An 18,197-nucleotide genomic window follows, 5' to 3' on the forward strand; every position below is an offset into this window, starting at 1 on the left:
GTCAGCCAGCTCCCAAAAAGACGTATAGCTTTGGAGACCCAATGGGGCAGTTCTACTCTGTCTCATGGGGTCGCTGTAAGTGGGAATCAACTCTACTGCAGTGCATTTGGTTTGGTTGTCTTGATCCAGAAAACCAACCAAAGGTACACAACAGTACAAACAGAGCAATGTATTTGTGAAATTCAAACTCATATTTTATCATTTAGCTGTGAGACCTACAGTCTCTAATCAGAATAAACCATCAAAATGTGGAAACCATTGTTCTACATGGCATTAAGTTTTTTCTTTAAAGCAGCAGCTAAACTCTTTCCATAAAAACAAGTATGGTTTTTTAATATTCAATATACAGAATTTCACTACAAGGCATATAAACAAAATGATTCAGGATGGTATGGATAACCTAAGTTTTAAAATAAGTCTAGGTACCTCTCCTAAAAATTCACTTTCTTCCTCTCGAACTCGAGCTTGATCCCAGAGGGTAATCTCTAGCATTCGTTCTCGAAACTCCCTTCGGTGGACAGGAGAATACATGAAGGTTTGGTTCCATTTGGGCTCCAGTGCTTTCTTTACTGTTTTAGTTCTTCTCTTGTTTTTATCACTAGGGGAAAAAATGAAAGAAATGCATGAGCTTGTTTAAATCTTTAAGTTTTACACTGATATTTATTCCTGTAAAATCTCTCAGGTGCAAGGGAAGTTCTTGAAATTTATCACCAAATTACAAATATTAGAATGAATAATAAGGTTTACTAAGGACCATAATTCTATCATAATTTATAAGTATATCTTCATAATAGCAGAGTGCAAGTCTGAAGTTATACCATTTAAAACAATTGCAAACAAATCTCTCTCAATATCTATAAGAAAACCTGCTTGAGGAAAATTAACTGTAAATCGTTTTAACACATCTTTATATTAGAAATACTCAAAATGGTGATTAATCAATAATATATTATTCACTTTATACATGTTTTGTTTACAAAAGGTTCAGTAAATTGTGCTGTTCACAATTTTATGTCTGTATAATTTAGCTAATAGTTTACATCTTATCAAGTTACTTTATCACATGCCAGAAATAGGTGTTCATTTATGCAACATATTTCATATCCTTAAAAATGTAGTAAAATCTCTGGCATCCACTGTGATGTGGATTGGAAAGGCAAACTAGTTGTACTGACAATTGGGGCTTCGTACTCACGGGTATCTGTGCTGTTTCTTTAAATTGCATAAATGAATGCACTTGAGTATGTTTTACGTGCATATATTTATAAATTCTATACATTTACCATTACACTGTGTATTACTCTATACCACAGACAGTTGACCCTGGGGGAACAAAGATTTGAACTGTGCATATGATCTTATACATGGATTTTTTTTTACAAATTCCCTGTGACCCTTATGATCTATCTCTGTGGGACCAGTTTATCTCTCTAGTAAATTATATATCCCAGTGATTCTTGTGTGTCTTCTTAAATAACACCACAAGACTTAACGGAAGTGCCACTAGGAATGCTGGCCATGTTCCCAAGAAGCAGTGCAAAGTACTGACGTAAAAAAGTAATTTGCTTGATATGTTGATTAGGTCTGCAGCTATGGTTGCCCACCTTTCCAAGATACATGAACCCAGCATAAGGACCATGAGGAGCTCTGATGGGTCTATGGGATAAACACTGGACTGCTAACCCAAGGTTGAGGGCTCTAAACCACCCTGAGAGAAAGATGAAACTATCAGCTCCTGTAAAGAGCACAGTCTCACAGGCTCACTAGGAGTCAGAGTCATCTTGCAAGCAGTGCGTGGGTGAGGATCACTGTATAGAATAGAAAACTGTGATGCTGTCCCTGCAGCTAGGCCAGCAGGCATCGAGTCCTTGCTCTTTTTACAAAACACCATTCTGTCTTGTTTCCTGTGAGAGTAGTACATTATATATACAATGTGTATGTATATAGATATAGATAACACTGCAATGTATGCATTCCTCAACTGTCTATTTAGCGCTACAGTTTCCACTCAACACTAGGCTGCTAATAGATACATTTTCTGGGAGTCAAAAGTTATGGGTGGATTTTTGATGGCATGTAAATTGGCACCCCTAACCCATGTAGTTCCAGGGCCAACTGCACATTAGGAAATATACCAAAAAGAAAATTGAAATACTGCAAATAAAAATTAGATTATTTCTTTATGAACCCCTAAGCATTGCTCCAAGCAATCTCTAAGTTCAATCCATGCTATTTTGGAAATCATTACATTTCTAGAGAAGATCAAAGGCTATATGAATAAATGAAATTGTTTAGGAAGGGAAATTTAAGCTATCTTTCCTTTAGTGGAAAATTAGATTTATAAAACCTACTCGAATATCAATAAGGTACACTGATGGTGCAGTGGATTAAGCATTGGACTACTAACCGCATGATAGAAACCTCTGTGATAGAAACATCTATTCTTATAAAGATTTCTGGTTTTAGCAACCTTTATGGAGAAGCACAATTCTGCCCTACATGGTAACAATGATCTGGAATCAACTTGGAAGCACTGGCTTGGATTTCTGATGTGGATTATCTCCTTAGAGTTTGGGCTAGGAGCCTTAATAGAAGTTAAAAGTGAACAAATGAATTCTCATCGGGCCAATACTGATGGCTACATTTCCTCTCAGGTCGAACAGTCTTAGGAAGATGAGAACATTAGAGACGAAGTAGATTATCTGATTCAAAGTTCCAGTGAAATGACTGCTCTCAGCAGTTATTGTGCTGTAAAGTTGGTTCCAACTCACAGCGACCCCTTCACAAGGACAACGGAACACTGTCTGGCCCTTCACCCCTCACAATTGTTACATGTAGCCCATGGTTGCAGCCACTTATGGAAGTTCTTCCTCCCTTCTAGTGCCCTGCTACTTTACCAAGCATGATGCCCTTCTCCAGGACCAATTTCTCCTGATCACATGTCGGAGACAAGTGAGAGGAAATCTCTCAACGGTTATCTTTAAGGAGCATTCTGTGCGTACTTCTTCCAAGACAGATGAGTTTGTCTTTTGGCAGTCTAGGGTGCTTTCAGTATTCCTCACCAGCACCACCATTCAAATGCACCGATTCTTCTTCCATCCGCCTTCTTCAATGTCCACCGTTAACATATATATGAGGCAATGGAAAATACCATGGGGAGAGTAAGGCACGTCTTACTCAGTGTATGTCCTCGAAGGCCTTGCTTTTCACACTCAAGAGGTCTTGTGCAACAGATTTCCCTCCTGCAGTGTTGCAGGAGCACTGAGTTATTTAAGGTAGCTCCTCTAGCCAAAGTCTCTAACTCCCACCAAACACCTCTCCCCATGTTGCTCCATAGAAAGGTGGGGGAAGATACTGAAAGAACCCCCTTGTACTTGCAAATGGCATTCCCAGGAGTGCCATTGTTTTGTGTATAAAATGAGCCCTCTAAGAAAGGGGGGTGGGGGGAATCTCATGACTAGCAAGAGCCAGGAGTGGGGAACTTACTCTGAACCTTGTGCAGTGAACCTTCTGGATCCATCAGAGGAGCAGCAGCAGAACCAGGAGCCAAAGCATGAAATCAACCCACAGAGCAAGTAAAACTGAGCGTGTTTACGCAGGAGGTTGGCTTACTGAGTGGTGTGCCTCTGGGCACTTAATTCAGGAAGTTGGGTTTGCTGCCTCAAGGACTTCAGGCTGAATGGCTTCAGGTTGAGGCTAGAGCAATTTTATCTATTGGTCCAGTTTCTTTACATTTAGTTATAATCCTTGATCTTCACCATCAAGTGCTTCAACTCTTCCTCACTTTCCGCAAGCAGGGTTGTGTCATCTGCATATTTCAGGCTGTTACTAAGCTTCCCTCCAACCCTGATGCCACATTCTATGTCACATAGTCCAGGTTCTCAGGTTATTTCCTCAGCATATAGATTTAAAAGCTATGGTGAGTCGATATCACCCGAGTACACACCTTTCCTGATTCTAACTCTCTAAAGTGAAGGCTAAATATTTAAGAGAGATTTAATGATTAATGGAGTGCTATCACCTATTTCCAGGATACATATTTGTGTGTGTATATATATATATATACACTATGTATATTACTTATACATTTGATCTGTTACCTGAAAGTGTTTCCATTTCATTTAACTTAGTCACGGCATTTGAGATGGTATTTTAAATCAAAGGAGCAAAAAAGATACGGATTTTGGCAAGCAGATACATATAATTCAAGACAATAACAATAATGCACAGTATGGTCAATTAGCAAATGATTTTTGAATGGTTTCTATGTACCTCACTTTCCCTCTATGAATTCTTAGAAATCAAAGGTTATATAGTTTGTTTATGTTCACCTGATTAGGAGCTTTTCTTCCACAAAAAGTGTCCAAAATGAAATAAAATGGAATAATTTATAACCAAAGCACAAATAATCCTTTACTCATGTGCAAAAACTTCGTGAGCCAACAGCAATGCTTTGAGAAGATTCTTTCTGAGTTAACCAAAGAATACTTTTCCTCATTAAAGAAACAGTTTGCCTAAATATTCTTCAAACTTGTGACAATTAACAAGGATTAAGAAATAAACTGAGAATGAAATATACAATTAACACTCACATATTTTGTACTAAAAACAAAAAGATTAAAACGACAGTACTACATCTGCTATGTAAAGGAGTAATTTATGGGCGTTTCCCTTCCATTTGTGGGAGAAAGCTAAGGTTTTCTTCTCCCATAAAGAGTCACAGTCTTGAAAAATCACAGGAGGAGCTGTACCTGGTCCTACAGGGTCGCTACAAGTCAGGTGGCAATGAGTATGGCTTTTGATTTTCCCTTTACCTTTGAGTTCTACACTATCTGCTCTGAGAGGGTAGAGGGGGTCATTTCAAATAAAGATACAACTCAATACTGATCATCCTGAAAAAAACCTCAGTGGGTTGAGAAGTTTTTATCCTCTTAAAAGATTCTTTCTTTTACAAAGTTTGAGTGAATATAAAAGTATAAATGAGCATAAATGAGCATGCAGTATTTTCTGCAGGTGTTTTAACATAGGCTTTCCAAGGATGCGAAATTGTAAACCCTCTGCTCTGCAAAGACAAGCTGCTGGGGCGAGAGTGTAGGCGGGCTACAATAGCCGCCATCTACTCAAGCTGAAGCTGGACTAAACAGAATCGCCTTCTTGGCAACTTGCAACAACAGGCAGGGGACACCTGCTTCCTCTTTTAAAAGAGGGCTCAAGTTGTTAAGGAACAAATTTCTTCAAGGGAAGTTTATAAGATCACATTTTGCAGAAAATCATTTCCAATAGGTAGGTGCTGTAACACTTTAACACATCTAAGGAATTTGTTTGGCAACTTTTCACCTCAAAAATGTATCAAATAAAACATAATGTCTGTGTTAATTGTTTAATTCCTTTACTGAGTCCTTTTCTACAGTGCGACTGTTTTTTGGATGATACTTAGGCACATACCCTAAAGACTTCTTACTTGAACTAAGTAACTACAGATGAGGGTGAGTATAAAAGAGGTCCAAATATGACATAAGATGACATCTGTGACCAATCACAACTTGAGATAAAATTGCCCCGAGCTCCTGGAACAGAGAAAAGCTGAGGAAAGGAAAATGGTGCCACTACATCACTTTTTTATGCTATCTAGTGAATAGTACCTTCTTAGTCTTGTTTATTAGTTAAGTCAGATTGGGGTTGGTTTCTGTTGTTTAAAACTGAGAGTCCTGGATAACCTTCTCCTCCAAGGTACGAGTTCCTTCCTTTTAGGGAGATTCAGGGGTGGTGGTGGTGGTGGCAGTGTGTGTGTGTGTGTGTGTGTGTGTGTGATGTGTCCATAGTCCAACTGAGTGTGGAGCTGTGTATCACCAGGGCAAATCTATATCAAACACCACCTACACTCCCCACCCCACTTCACCGCTCACTCTACATCAGTCCACCTGTCCAAGAAGAAGTGTGTGTGTGTGTGTGTGTGTGTGTGTGTGTGTGTGTGATGTGTCCATAGTCCAACTGAGTGTGGAGCTGTGTATCACCAGGGCAAATCTATATCAAACACCACCTACACTCCCCACCCCACTTCACCGCTCACTCTACATCAGTCCACCTGTCCAAGAAGAACTCAAAAGTTGTCCACTCTCCTCTCCTGTCCCCAGAGCTGAGGTCTGGTAACAGGACTTCTCCAGGCCTTGCCACGCCAGCTGCTGCTAGCTCACTAGCTCACTCTGCCTGCTCCTGGGTAGCAGGCCTCTGATGCGCACTCCCTCCCTTTCCACAATTCATCTTCCTCTTCTTTAGCCTGTCATTGTGCATTGCGCTGGGGACAACCCACTCTCCCTGAAAGCTTGATGGTGGTCACTGCTGTTTCCTGTAGGTGTTCAGTGGCTACAGGTGAGGCATAAGAAATGTCTTGAGTGGGGCGGGCCTGAGCTTGCTGTCACATCTTGTTGCTCAGCCATCTCCCCAGCCACCTTCTCAGATCCTTTCCTCTAGAAGGCCTCTGTCTCAGCCCCAGACTGGGAGTCAGCAAGGAGCTGATAGGGGAGAAATGTCCCCAGTTTGAACCCCTGCAGCTCCGGTCACTGCCAATCATTCCCACTTAGTACCACGTGCTCCTACGCTGCCCTGCGCCCCCACAGCATTCACGTTGTCCCATCCAAGCTCCTCATAATATGGACGGGGAAGCTGGAGGCTGGAGACATGACCTTCTCAAGAGCTACCAGCCACTCAGGGAGCAGACCCCAGGCCTGGGCTGCCCAGCTCATGACCCAGACCTGGATCCGCTCCTCTGAGCAGCAGGGCATCAGCATGTCAGCCAGGCACCTAGAGGAGAAGCATGGCCACATTGCAGCTGAGCATGTAGGAAGCAGCAACCTCCCAGCGGTGTCTGCCTCTCGGGGGGTGGGTCCTGGGGTTCAAAGGGAAAAGTCAAATCTGGCTTCCATGGAAAAATCCTTTATTTTTCATTTCCTTGAAAATAAAGAATGGATAGAGAACTTTTGTGACAGTAATTCCCAATCCTAATTTCCCTATTTAAATTGAGACAGAAGAAGGCTACAACATTCCCCAGAATGGACACAAAACCAATGATGCTGTAAGAAGTTGATTCTAAGCCCAATGATGAAAGTTACCTTGGTGATATGGAGTGATTAGGACAAAGAAAAAAAAAGCACACGTGTTACTTCTACAGAATATACAGAAATAATGTTTTTGTAAAAAGCGGTAGAAATTGCGGTAGAATATGATGAGTCGCTTTCAGACCACATTTCAGCTTTTTGCTACTATAATTTTTGTTTAAAACACATTTGATGGAAAGGACCATGATTTTAAATTATTTTGATACATAAAATATACGTAAGTACTAATCCACTAATGTCTAAAATAAATATAAAATGGCATATGCAGTGAACATTGGCTGTGTTTTAAAGGCAACGCCAATGAAGTAGTTCCTGTCACATTACTTTTGTTCTTAAAAGGCATTATGTTTATATTAAAGTTAAAAAGTAGCTGAGTGTCATGCTATAAAAATATAAGAAGTACAATATTAGAAAAATCACTGCTATTAACATTTCCCCACATATTTCCAAGAACATTCATTTTTTATCCATATCCCTACCTTCTGTCTGGTAGAAAGTAAATTTTAACATAAGGATTCCTCGGCCTCCCGTCTTCCCTGGAAGGGAGATCCTTTGCTCCCAAAATTGTAACTATTAATTGGTGACCAACCTTGTCAAACCACAGTTTTATCTGAAAAGCAAAAATATTAATTTATTAACTCAAATATTTACTACCATGATATAATGTTGATCAACCCGATATCCACCCCCAATTACTTACACTAGGATTAGCACAGAAAATAAACCTCATTTCAGTAAATTGTGGTTAGTTAGAATAAAAGGATATGCTATAATAACTTCAATGAATAGAATAATCAATTCAGATTTTTTTATTTGACTGATCTATCCCTTGGGCTTTTTTATTATCTTAATTCAATTGCTTGTTAACATGTATAAAATAAATGCACATAAATATTATAACTAAGGACTTTATGCAAGCATTGCTCTACATCTTTATGCAAGAATTGCTCTTGTTCATTATGTTTCACTATGATGACAGTACTCATGATAAATGCTTAAAATAAATGAGTAGAAGCCAATTTATGTAGCACACTGAGAGGAAATTTTTAAGCAAAAGTTTTATGTTATTCCATAGCAAACAACATTAAAATAAACCTTAACCCAGGGGTAATTACTAGTTGCTTTAGTCAATGAACTCCTTCACTCTAAATGATAAAATATTATAAATTTATCTTGCATGAATTGGTCTAACCCCAGCACAGTCTTTTTCTCTTTTGTGAAGTAATCAGATCAGAGCTTTAAACCAAGAAGCTTCTCTGTGCCCTGGTGGGGAACTTTACACCCACCTGCTGGCTTCGCTTCACAGTTATCCCTCAGGACACAGAGCACACATTCACATCTACCCAGTTAATTCTACTGTTTCAGGAGCTAGAATAACTTGGGTCTGTCCGATATCTTGGTTTAGAACTCAGTGCCCTGGTGAGCACCATCCTGGAAACGGATCTTGAACTTGGAATGTGGAGTCTGAGAATGAAGGGTATATACAACCCTGATTATACATTCAACACTGCCCGTTGGTTTCCAGTTCCACCTGGGCTTTGCTGAGTACTTCCCTTCACACGCTAGAGAGGAAGAGCTGAGCACGACTTTTGAGTCAGAGGAGAACTGATGGCCCAGAAGGACCCAGTAAAAAATCATTTGTATCCACTTCACAGTTTTTGCCTATTGGAATAAGCCGTTTTAGAGAAATAGTAGTGAAAAAGATCCAAAATTTAACAATTCTAATTAGTGATCTTCATGTTGCTCTAAGTTCTTATGCTCAACACAAGTACTGTTGTAGAATAATACCAAAATGCAAATAGATGCAAATGGACCCTAGATAGCTTTCCTCAAAATGTGGTTCACAAACTCCTACATCAGTGTCATTCACAACCCCCGGCATGAATGAATAAATAAATAATAATTTGTTTAATTATTTAAATATATATTTAATACTATACTACCTGTGGGGTTCATTTTTCCTGTAATGAATCTGAATGGGATCCAGAAATTTACATTTTAACAAATCTGTCCAGTGATTCTAATGTTCATTAAAGTTTGAGAATCATTGTCTTCGACGAAGGTATAACCACAGGAAGGAAAAAAAACCACTCTTTAAAAGAAAAATGCTCAAATATTTGCTAGCCTAATCTGTTAGATCATAGATATAGATTCGTTTAAGAAAAGTAAGAAAAGGAAACTATTGTTCTGGCAAAAAGCATAAAGCGAGAAACAGAAAGAAATAAATATCGGGATATCTCATAGATTCTGAGATTAAACTGAGACACTTCTAGATTGCTCTATGGTTCCTCTAATATTTGAGCCCAAAATGGGATTGCTAAGCTATGTGTCAAGGTGATAAAAGTGCTGGAGACGTTCTTTTATTCATGTTATTAAAAAGTATTCAAGAATCATGACACACATTAACAGTTCAAAGCGTAAAAGATTTTATATTAAAAACATACTTTTCAAAAAGTTTTACACTTGAAAAACACATAAAAACATTTTTAAAATTGTCAGAATATATCTCATAATTATCTTTAATATCATTTATTTGGAAAACTTTTACGGGTTGAGACTAAGAACTTGGAAACTTTATGGCAATACATTTTGCTTCCTTGAAGTCATGAGATCTAAATATTTGAGATATAACTTTCAAGTTTTTTTGTTCCTTCATATTTTTTATATGTGGGAAACCAAAATATCATTTATTAATAGTATCTGAGTCCCATAAAAGTAGATATTGGCTATGACCTTTGTACTTAGTAGTGTATTAAGTTATATTTTACAAATATATGGAAATCAGTATTAGAAGTGATTTGGATACATTTTACTGGTTATGTGATCAAAATTACACTTTTCAAAATCATTTATCTTAGATCAAGCATTTGAGCAATAGCTGTAATTATTATTCTGTTTGGAGATTTACATTGAAGTTCTTAATAGCTATCCATTTCACAGCATCAAAATTGAATTATATTATTGTGATGTTGTTTTACCACATTCCTCAATTTATAATCTGTGCTTCTACAATTAATTGTTTTAAAATATCTGTTGATTCCCCCAAAGTATAATAAATGTGTCTCGACAATTCTAGACCTGACCATTTGTTCAAGCTGAATTTCACTAATAAACATCTTGATATCATTTTAACAGTTTTAATATAATTATCGTTCAACTTTACCAGGTTATTTTCAATTTTCCTGTGTTGAACATAAGCAGCAGGGATAAGAATTACACTGCATAATATTAACTACAAGAACTTTATTTTGAAAATTTTAAACAAAACTAGCATTATTCAAAACCAACAAAATAATTTTAAAAACATGCAGCAAAGCAAGGAAAGCATAATTCTATTTTTGAAAAAAACTCTATTACTATACTATATAAGTGTTTCCTAATGAAAAGAGGCAAACAACTTGTACCCAAGTATTACAGTAAAATTACAAGGACTAAAGGTAAACAAAAGAAGCCCAATATATGTTATATAAGTTTTTATTTTGTTCTTTCAAAATAATCTACTTCACAAGAGTTGAATCTTACATAAATGATGTATAAGATTCATATTTTAGACAAGGTACAAATATATTTGCCAATCTCCTCAAGGACTATCGCTTGGAAAATGCAAGGGAATGTAGATGGCAAGTGATATTGAATGATTTAAAGAGACAGCAAAGTTAGTATAATAAAAGAAAGTATCAATAGTGCGGAATTAACTATTTCTGTAAATTGTGGGTAAGTAGAACCTATATAATATCTGTTTCAAATGCCATTCTGAACCTTAGAAGATAGAAGATTCTATCATATAAAATTACTCACAATTTGTCTCTTTAAATTTTTATGCAGTATTTTTAATCCCCATGCAGAATTTTACAAGCTGGCTCAGATAATGATTTGAAAGTCAATAATATGGTTTAGAGCACATACCAAAAAAAAAAAATCCTCCTACTATGCATTTTCCAAAGACATACAAATAAGGGTAAAAACAAACTTTAGTTTCTATCAGGCAGACAAGGCCTTTACCTGCACCCTAGGAACAAAAGGCGTTGTTCTTCTACTAAGGCTTTGGCTCTGGTAAGCAAAATTAAAGAAAAAAGCAATAAAACAAAACCAAAAGGACAACACGCTGGAACCAAAAACCCAAAGTAAAAACAAACACATACAACTATCTCTTAATTGAAATTTTCTAATGGCAATATTTATTTAAATTAAATACGTCAATGTAAAGAATATGTTAACCCTGTCCAAATGCGATAATACATAGAAGTACACAAAACAGAAAAAAAGCTTAATTACATTAAAATATAAAGGACCTAAGATTGAATGTAAATTAACATTGGTGGGCTCGTATATTCTAAAAATGTTTGCAAACAAACCCGAGTCAAAAAATTCCAGGTTTTACCCTTAAACATCTAAGATACAATCCGGCCTACAAATTTATAAAAAAGCATCAGTGAAAATAATTGTGTGGCTTTCCCAAAATAGTTAAGTATAACAAAAGTCCAAAGTATATTAATCAAGTTGACTTGAGGATTGCTTACAAGAATAAGCAGAGTAAGATAGTATAATGTACTGAACTCATTAATTTGTTGATTCTTACTTTAGGAATCTATACCAGGTTCAACTGTTTAAATATCATCTTTAGGCATTAATTCTATACCATTAAAAACACAGCTTATTGATAATCACATACATTAATGACAAATACCTCATTTCATATATAAACTGTTCTGTTTTTCTACATCGCTCAAGTTTATTGTCTCATGACATATTCCTAATAATCCTAGGAAGTAGTTGATGTTATTCTCAATTTGTAGATAAGGAAACAATGACATAACAAAGATAAACTTGCCCATACTCACAAAAACAATATAATATAAAATCAGGAAGCAGACCTGTTTGGAATGAATCATTCTATTTCAAATTCTCAGAATAAAATCCAGTTTCCTTTCTCTGTTGACTTTAAGTTTATCTTTTCCCTTTTACCCAGTTCCCAAGAAAGGCTACTTGCTCTGGAACAAACTGTGTCTTCATCAAGCATGCCCGTGGTTGAGCCCAAGCAGAATCAGACCTAGTCTCAGGTTAGAGGAGGGCTTTCGAGGCGTTTATTTCTGCTTCTCTCACCTACGTCCCCATTGCTCATCTCTCACATTTCTCATGGATACCTCTCTTGTCTCATTAAAACCGTGATAGTCAAACTTTCCACTGCTGTAGGGTAACAGATATGGGTACAAGAGGACAACGGCCCAGCTTTCTGATCATCAGAGACAGTTTAAGACACAAATCTAAAACCCAAAGGAAAGTAGGCCTAATTCAAACACACTATTGAATCCTACAAATCACCTGCCCCCCTATTTCCAAGCAATCAAGGTGCTCTGATACAAACTGTCTTTCTTTGGGGAGCAGATCTTCCCCAAAGAAGAGAGAAAGGTTCAGAGACTGGGGTGGTTACTGACCTTGGCCTACCTGCAGGTTTGATAATTCTGTAGCAAATGGGGAAGAGGATCTATGAAAACTGGAGATTAACCAGGCACGTTGATAAAAATGACAAATTTCCTTATCTTCAAAAATTTTTATCTCTCCTGACCTCTCACTTATCTACCTGTTTCAGACCCCAAAGGGTAAGAATTGAAGATTTTAAAAGTAATATTACATATTCATATAACAAAAGATTTATTTAAAAGGAATGCCATTGTAAAGCACATTTATCTTTTAAGACAAACATTTCACTACCTTCTAAAATTACCTCAAACAAATACCTCACAGATTGCTAAAATGAACTTCTAAACCCTGTGGCAATTAAACTGTATTTTCACCATTGAGTTTATATAGAAAAATAGGCTATATAAACATTTTCCTGTTGGGGACAGTTCTAGTAGAGATAACCATTAGAAACAAATGGTAAAGCATAATGTGTCTTATTGTGCTTTACATTAATTCATTTGTTTTAAGTATGAATGATCTGGTAAAATCTGCAGCAACTCAAGCTTCATTTGAATGAAGAATGTTAATTATACAGGACAATTTGTTTTGCAATTTTAATGCTACTTCCTGCTATTTACTGCACTGCTCTCTTTAGGACATCCCTTCTTCCAAAGTTTCTGGAATAACAAGTATGTGGTCATGAGATGCAAACCATAAAAGTTAAAGAGAAAAAACAAAACACCTTTCACAGAAGGCTTTCATTTCCTAGGAAGCTCAAGCCTCAAAGTATACGTGGCAGATAAATAGTCATTCTCTAGTTAGTGCCCCCTAAATAGGCAGACACATGGAGTGTTTCTAGTATGTACACACTCAGTCACTAAAAATGGAGTCAGGAGAGGTTAAAACAAAATAACAGCATGGGGAAGCATGGTAAGCATAAATCCACACGGACCTGAAGTGAAAAAAAGTATGCTGGTCAATAAGAATCCGTGTGTAACTGATCCCCATAACAAGAAGGAGTCCAGAGACCTTCCTGCCTTGTCAAAGAACTGAAGGCTATAGGTTTTCTCTTAAGCCAGATCAAAAAGCTAACCAATGACTGCCAAGCAATTAAAGGGTATCGAGAGGATTGCACAAGCAATCCTCTAAAGAAGGAACTAGCTAAATCATGGAAGAAGAAAAATAACAAGAGAATGAAAACAAAGCAGTGCAAACTCTGCGAGGGCTCTCCGAAAGCTTGGGTGGCATGGATCTCAGCTCAGGATGAACGGCCCTGTCCTACCAATGCCTCCAAGAAAACACGCAGCAGCACCGCTCAAGTGTGGAGAAAACAGGAGTGGCATGCATTTAATACAAAATCTTCAAAAGAGTCTTGAGAGGGAAGATTTTTAAAAATCAACTTGCATTACATGTCTCTTCTACTTGAAAAAAGCTATCTCTGATATTCTTTATGAGGTAGGTCAACTCCCATACTACACAAATAACCTTGTTCTCAAAAATTACCACAAGCATTGTCAAGATTTTGTATAAGAGGTGTCAGCCCCAGGAAATCACATCAAAAGCAAACAGATAAAAGGTAGAAATGTAGGAACTAAAGATTGTAATGCTGCCTTGATATAGCCTAGGGCTTCTTCCTAGGGATGACATATATAAACATATCCTCCCATCCTCTACATCACTAGAGCAAACCAACATTGTCCCTATAAAGAGAAACATTACACCCAGCAATATAACTTGCTATGTTTTCCTGAAGTGAAGGATAAGAGAAAATAAGTTGCATGAGAGTAAAGACCAGGCATATCTTGTTCAATGCAATATATTACCAATGATTACACCGTGGCATTGGAATTTGACCCTGGATTTTTAAAGGCTGCCATTTAATTAACGTAAACATTTTTGGAAGGAAAATTTGTCAGTATATACTTTCAAATCTTAAAATGTTTCTTTTCCTGTTGTATTTCTAACTTCATCTTTAGAAAGATATTCTGACCAAAAAGTTTTGTTCTAACAAAAATATGCAAGATATATTAACATATTTAAGGATTTCCAAAGCATTATCATTTCTAATATATTAGAATAACTTATATATCCTATAATAGGAAGTTATGTTAAAATGGTAAAAAAAAAAAGCTTTCAGAATAACTTGAAAAGGAATTCTTAAGGGAAGAAAAAAGTTCCTATTATCTTACTACATGACAATGAAGGGTCCAAAATATTATGCACCGAGCGATTCCAATTTTGTTTAAAAGGTCCAATGTATATGAATGGCTCTATTTTACTGACAGAATTATCTCTGCTACTGCCTTCCAGTCAATTCTGACACCTGGAAACCTGATAGGACGGAGCAAAACTGCCCCATGCAGTTTAGAAGGCTGAAGGTGGTCCTTTACTCTTCGTGGGAGTGGGTGATGAGAGTTCTCCCCTGGAGTGAGCGGCTGGGGGATTTGCACGGCCAAACTTGGCATTAGCAGCCCAATGCTTAACCTACTATGCCACCAGGATTATAAGGGAGTTTTTCTTTTTATCTCTACTTTCCAATTTTTCCACAAACTTGCAGGAAACATATATGTATACATATATAATATTTTTAATCAGAAAGCTGAGTGATGTGTAGACAGAAGTGTGTAAGTGTATGTAAAGATATCTGTGTAAGCATGTATACATAAACAAGATTATAAACACAAAGCTGAAACTTTAATACAAATATCAAATAAACTAAAATTTATTGCCAATAAAATACTAGACTACCTCCTTCCCCAATAATAAAAAAATGATAAAAGGAGAACCATTTCACATTGGAATTAAAACATGGCTTTTAAAACAACATTATTTATAAATCTAAAGGCTATCCTTTATGCAATTATATACACATTTTAAAGTGAAGTTTTCCGCTTCATTTTCTTCTAAATTTTATTTACTGCGTTGCTGTGGCTGAGTATATAACACATCAAAATTTACACCAGTTCGGCTGTTTCGACTTATAAAACGCAGACATTCCTCAACTTGTGCAACCACTGCTGCCTTCCTTTTCTGCTCCGTTGCTCACTTGATACCGTAAATGCGCTGCCCCCAGTGTCACTATCTCATCTTTCAAGTTGCTCTTGTCACTTTCATGCCCTAGAGTTATTTTTTCTACCACTTTGGTTTTGAACAGTGAGCAAATTTTATAGCTGAATTTTAAGTGTCAATCCCCTGTTTTGTTCTCCTCAACCTCTCCTCCTAGTCAATTTATCAAAGGGTCTTAGGATTTCAAATGAGATAAAGAGATACTTACGATGGAAATCTAATTTCCCCTCCTTTCTCCATCAATTCAATCCAAGTGAATACACAGACAAATACACACAGATAGATGAATTTATTTATTGGCTTGATCCAGCCATTGGGAGCATTATTTTAAAATATACTATTTGATGAGATGATAAAAAAAAGAATTACAGCTACCAAATTTGAAGAGGTAATTTCATGCTAAATTCATAACTCTGTAAATGACAATATCTATGATATATATGAATAGATAGAAAAGTGCTACTTATTGTGGAGAGCAGAAAAATGACAACTGTTCTCAAATGAAAAAGTCCACTTTGTTTATGAAAGAAAAATAAAATAATGAGGAGAAATTCACTTCAGTATGACACTTAAAATCTAATAAAATCTCATCTTTCCTGAATGACTTTACTATGATTTGTGATAAAGATATTGCCAATATAGAGATAGATAATAATTTTTCCAAAAATCTTTAATATCTAATTTTGCTTAAACTTTCTACAAGTTTTTTAAGTAAAAGAAAATACTTAAGTATAAACATCAACAACCTCTCTGCCCACCAAACCAAACCCATAAAATGAGGAATTCCATAGCTTTGTTAAATGAAAGATTTTTCTATTGCTTTTAAAATATCAGAACAATAGTTTTTAAATAGTAATATATTCGTTTGAAATTCAATCTTTGAATACTGAGAACCCAAAAGGTTCTCGGACATGCAGAAATTTTCACGTCTATTCAGTCATGTGCATTAGCAGCAATATTAAACTGTACATGTCTGAAATATAAAGGAACAGATTTAAGTTTCTGACTATTTTAAATGATTAAAACATAGCATGAAAACTGAAGAAATACCATAATCAATTGTGGCTGATTTTTCAAAGCTTTTTGAATTTGGACATGATTTTAAAACTTTTATTAAAAGGTATTCAAATTAAGAATCATGGAACATGAAATCACATGGTGTACTAAATAGAAAGTTAAAAATTTTCATAATCATCTCTAATATCTTTACATTTCAGAGCAATATCCTATCTCATGTTTCCTTAAGGCTCAAAAGCAGGAATGTTTATTTTTATCTTAAATTCCATCTTTATATACTGCTGGATGTTATTTCTCTTCAGCATAGGATATCTTAGTCCTGTAAGGTACACAGCTCAGACTATGAACTTGGGTTTTAGAAATTATATTAATGAGATTTAAAGAAATGGTTTATTTGTCCTCATAAAAATCTAATTCTTGAAATCCTGAGAAAATCTACCTCTAATAAAGAATGCATCATGTATTTTCATTTGGAATAAACAAAATAAAATTTCAATTAATTAAAATTACTAAAAATGAGATAGTTGATGGTAAGAAGCAAATTGTGTTCTAGGAAGATGTTGGTTTATCAAAAGAAAGTAGACAGGAAAAAAGCTAGGGTCATGTTTAAAACACCTAATTAAATTCCATAAAGATAAATTAATTTAGTGATTACATACTGATAGTTGTCCAGATAAGAACTGTGGAACATCTCTCAATAGGCCAGGACTCATGGGAGAGGTAACGGAAATGGAAGGACGATCCATTTTTTGAGATTCAAAAGAGCTGGAACCTAAAATGATAATTGTACATAAAGAATGGTAGCAGTGGCTCTTCACTCACATTTCCTAATCTCATCCGCATAAATCATCTTTCATTGCTCACAAAATGTCATTATGCAGGCCGTTTCATTTACCACACTCATGCGAACAAGTGCCCATATTTCAAAGCACAAAGGCATGTCATGTCAGGAGAATTTCACCTTTTTGGCAAAAAAACTTGTTTAAACCTATACGTATAAAGGTCAACATAAGTTTAAAAGATTGTTGATAGTAGCTCCCCACGTATTGTCTATGTAGACAATGCACTCAGTTCACCTTCTTCATGGCCACTACCGAGGTCTAAATCATCTCCTCCTCCTCCTCCTCAGTTTCTAGGGCAATGCTCTCACTGAGCTCCTTGTTTGCACTTCTGATCCCCTCAGATATATTCTGCACATAGTAGTCGGATATTAAAACACAAATCTCTCCTCCAAACCACCCCATGTAGCTCTCAATCTCCCTCCCCGTAAAAACCGAAGTCCTCACGGTGGCTTATCGAGCCAGTCTTGCCCCCCATGACTACTCTGTCCTCTCTACTCTGCACTCCTGGGGTATGGTCGTTCCCACCTGTACAACCACACTGCTCTCCTGCTGTTCTCTCTTAGACTTCCCTGCCGTGGAGTCATCAGTTAGTTACCCGTGGAAAACTCCTCTCCCAGATACCACTGTTAAATCTTTGCTCTAATCTTTCCTTTACACAGTGCTCCATCTTGATCATTCTGCTTCAAAATGTAACCCGCCTGCCTTCCTCCCTCCTGTATCTTATTCCACTCCCCTTAGGAGTCCTGGTGATGTG

General features: G+C 36.6%; 1 protein-coding gene across 31 annotated transcripts in view; it reads right to left on the reverse strand.

Annotated features, from left to right (window-relative positions):
* The window catches only part of RIMS2 (regulating synaptic membrane exocytosis 2), a 575,734-nt gene that overhangs the window by 262,812 nt on the left and 294,725 nt on the right, over positions 1-18,197 (reverse strand). For 28 of the 31 annotated variants that reach the window (XM_075549390.1, XM_075549379.1, XM_075549382.1 and 25 more), the window contains 3 exons: positions 17,261-17,373; positions 7,595-7,725; positions 427-598 (listed from right to left, as the gene is read on the reverse strand). In XM_075549390.1, coding sequence (XP_075405505.1) covers positions 427-598; positions 7,595-7,725; positions 17,261-17,373 — 416 coding nt within the window. Of the gene's footprint in view, positions 1-426; positions 599-7,594; positions 7,726-11,117; positions 11,166-17,260; positions 17,374-18,197 lie in introns of all 31 variants that reach the window. The other 3 variants (XM_075549386.1, XM_075549402.1, XM_075549398.1) reach the window with 1 other exon arrangement.

The sequence above is a fragment of the Tenrec ecaudatus genome, chromosome 5 (genome assembly GCF_050624435.1).
Source record: "Tenrec ecaudatus isolate mTenEca1 chromosome 5, mTenEca1.hap1, whole genome shotgun sequence".
Taxonomy (NCBI): Eukaryota; Metazoa; Chordata; class Mammalia; order Afrosoricida; family Tenrecidae; genus Tenrec; species Tenrec ecaudatus.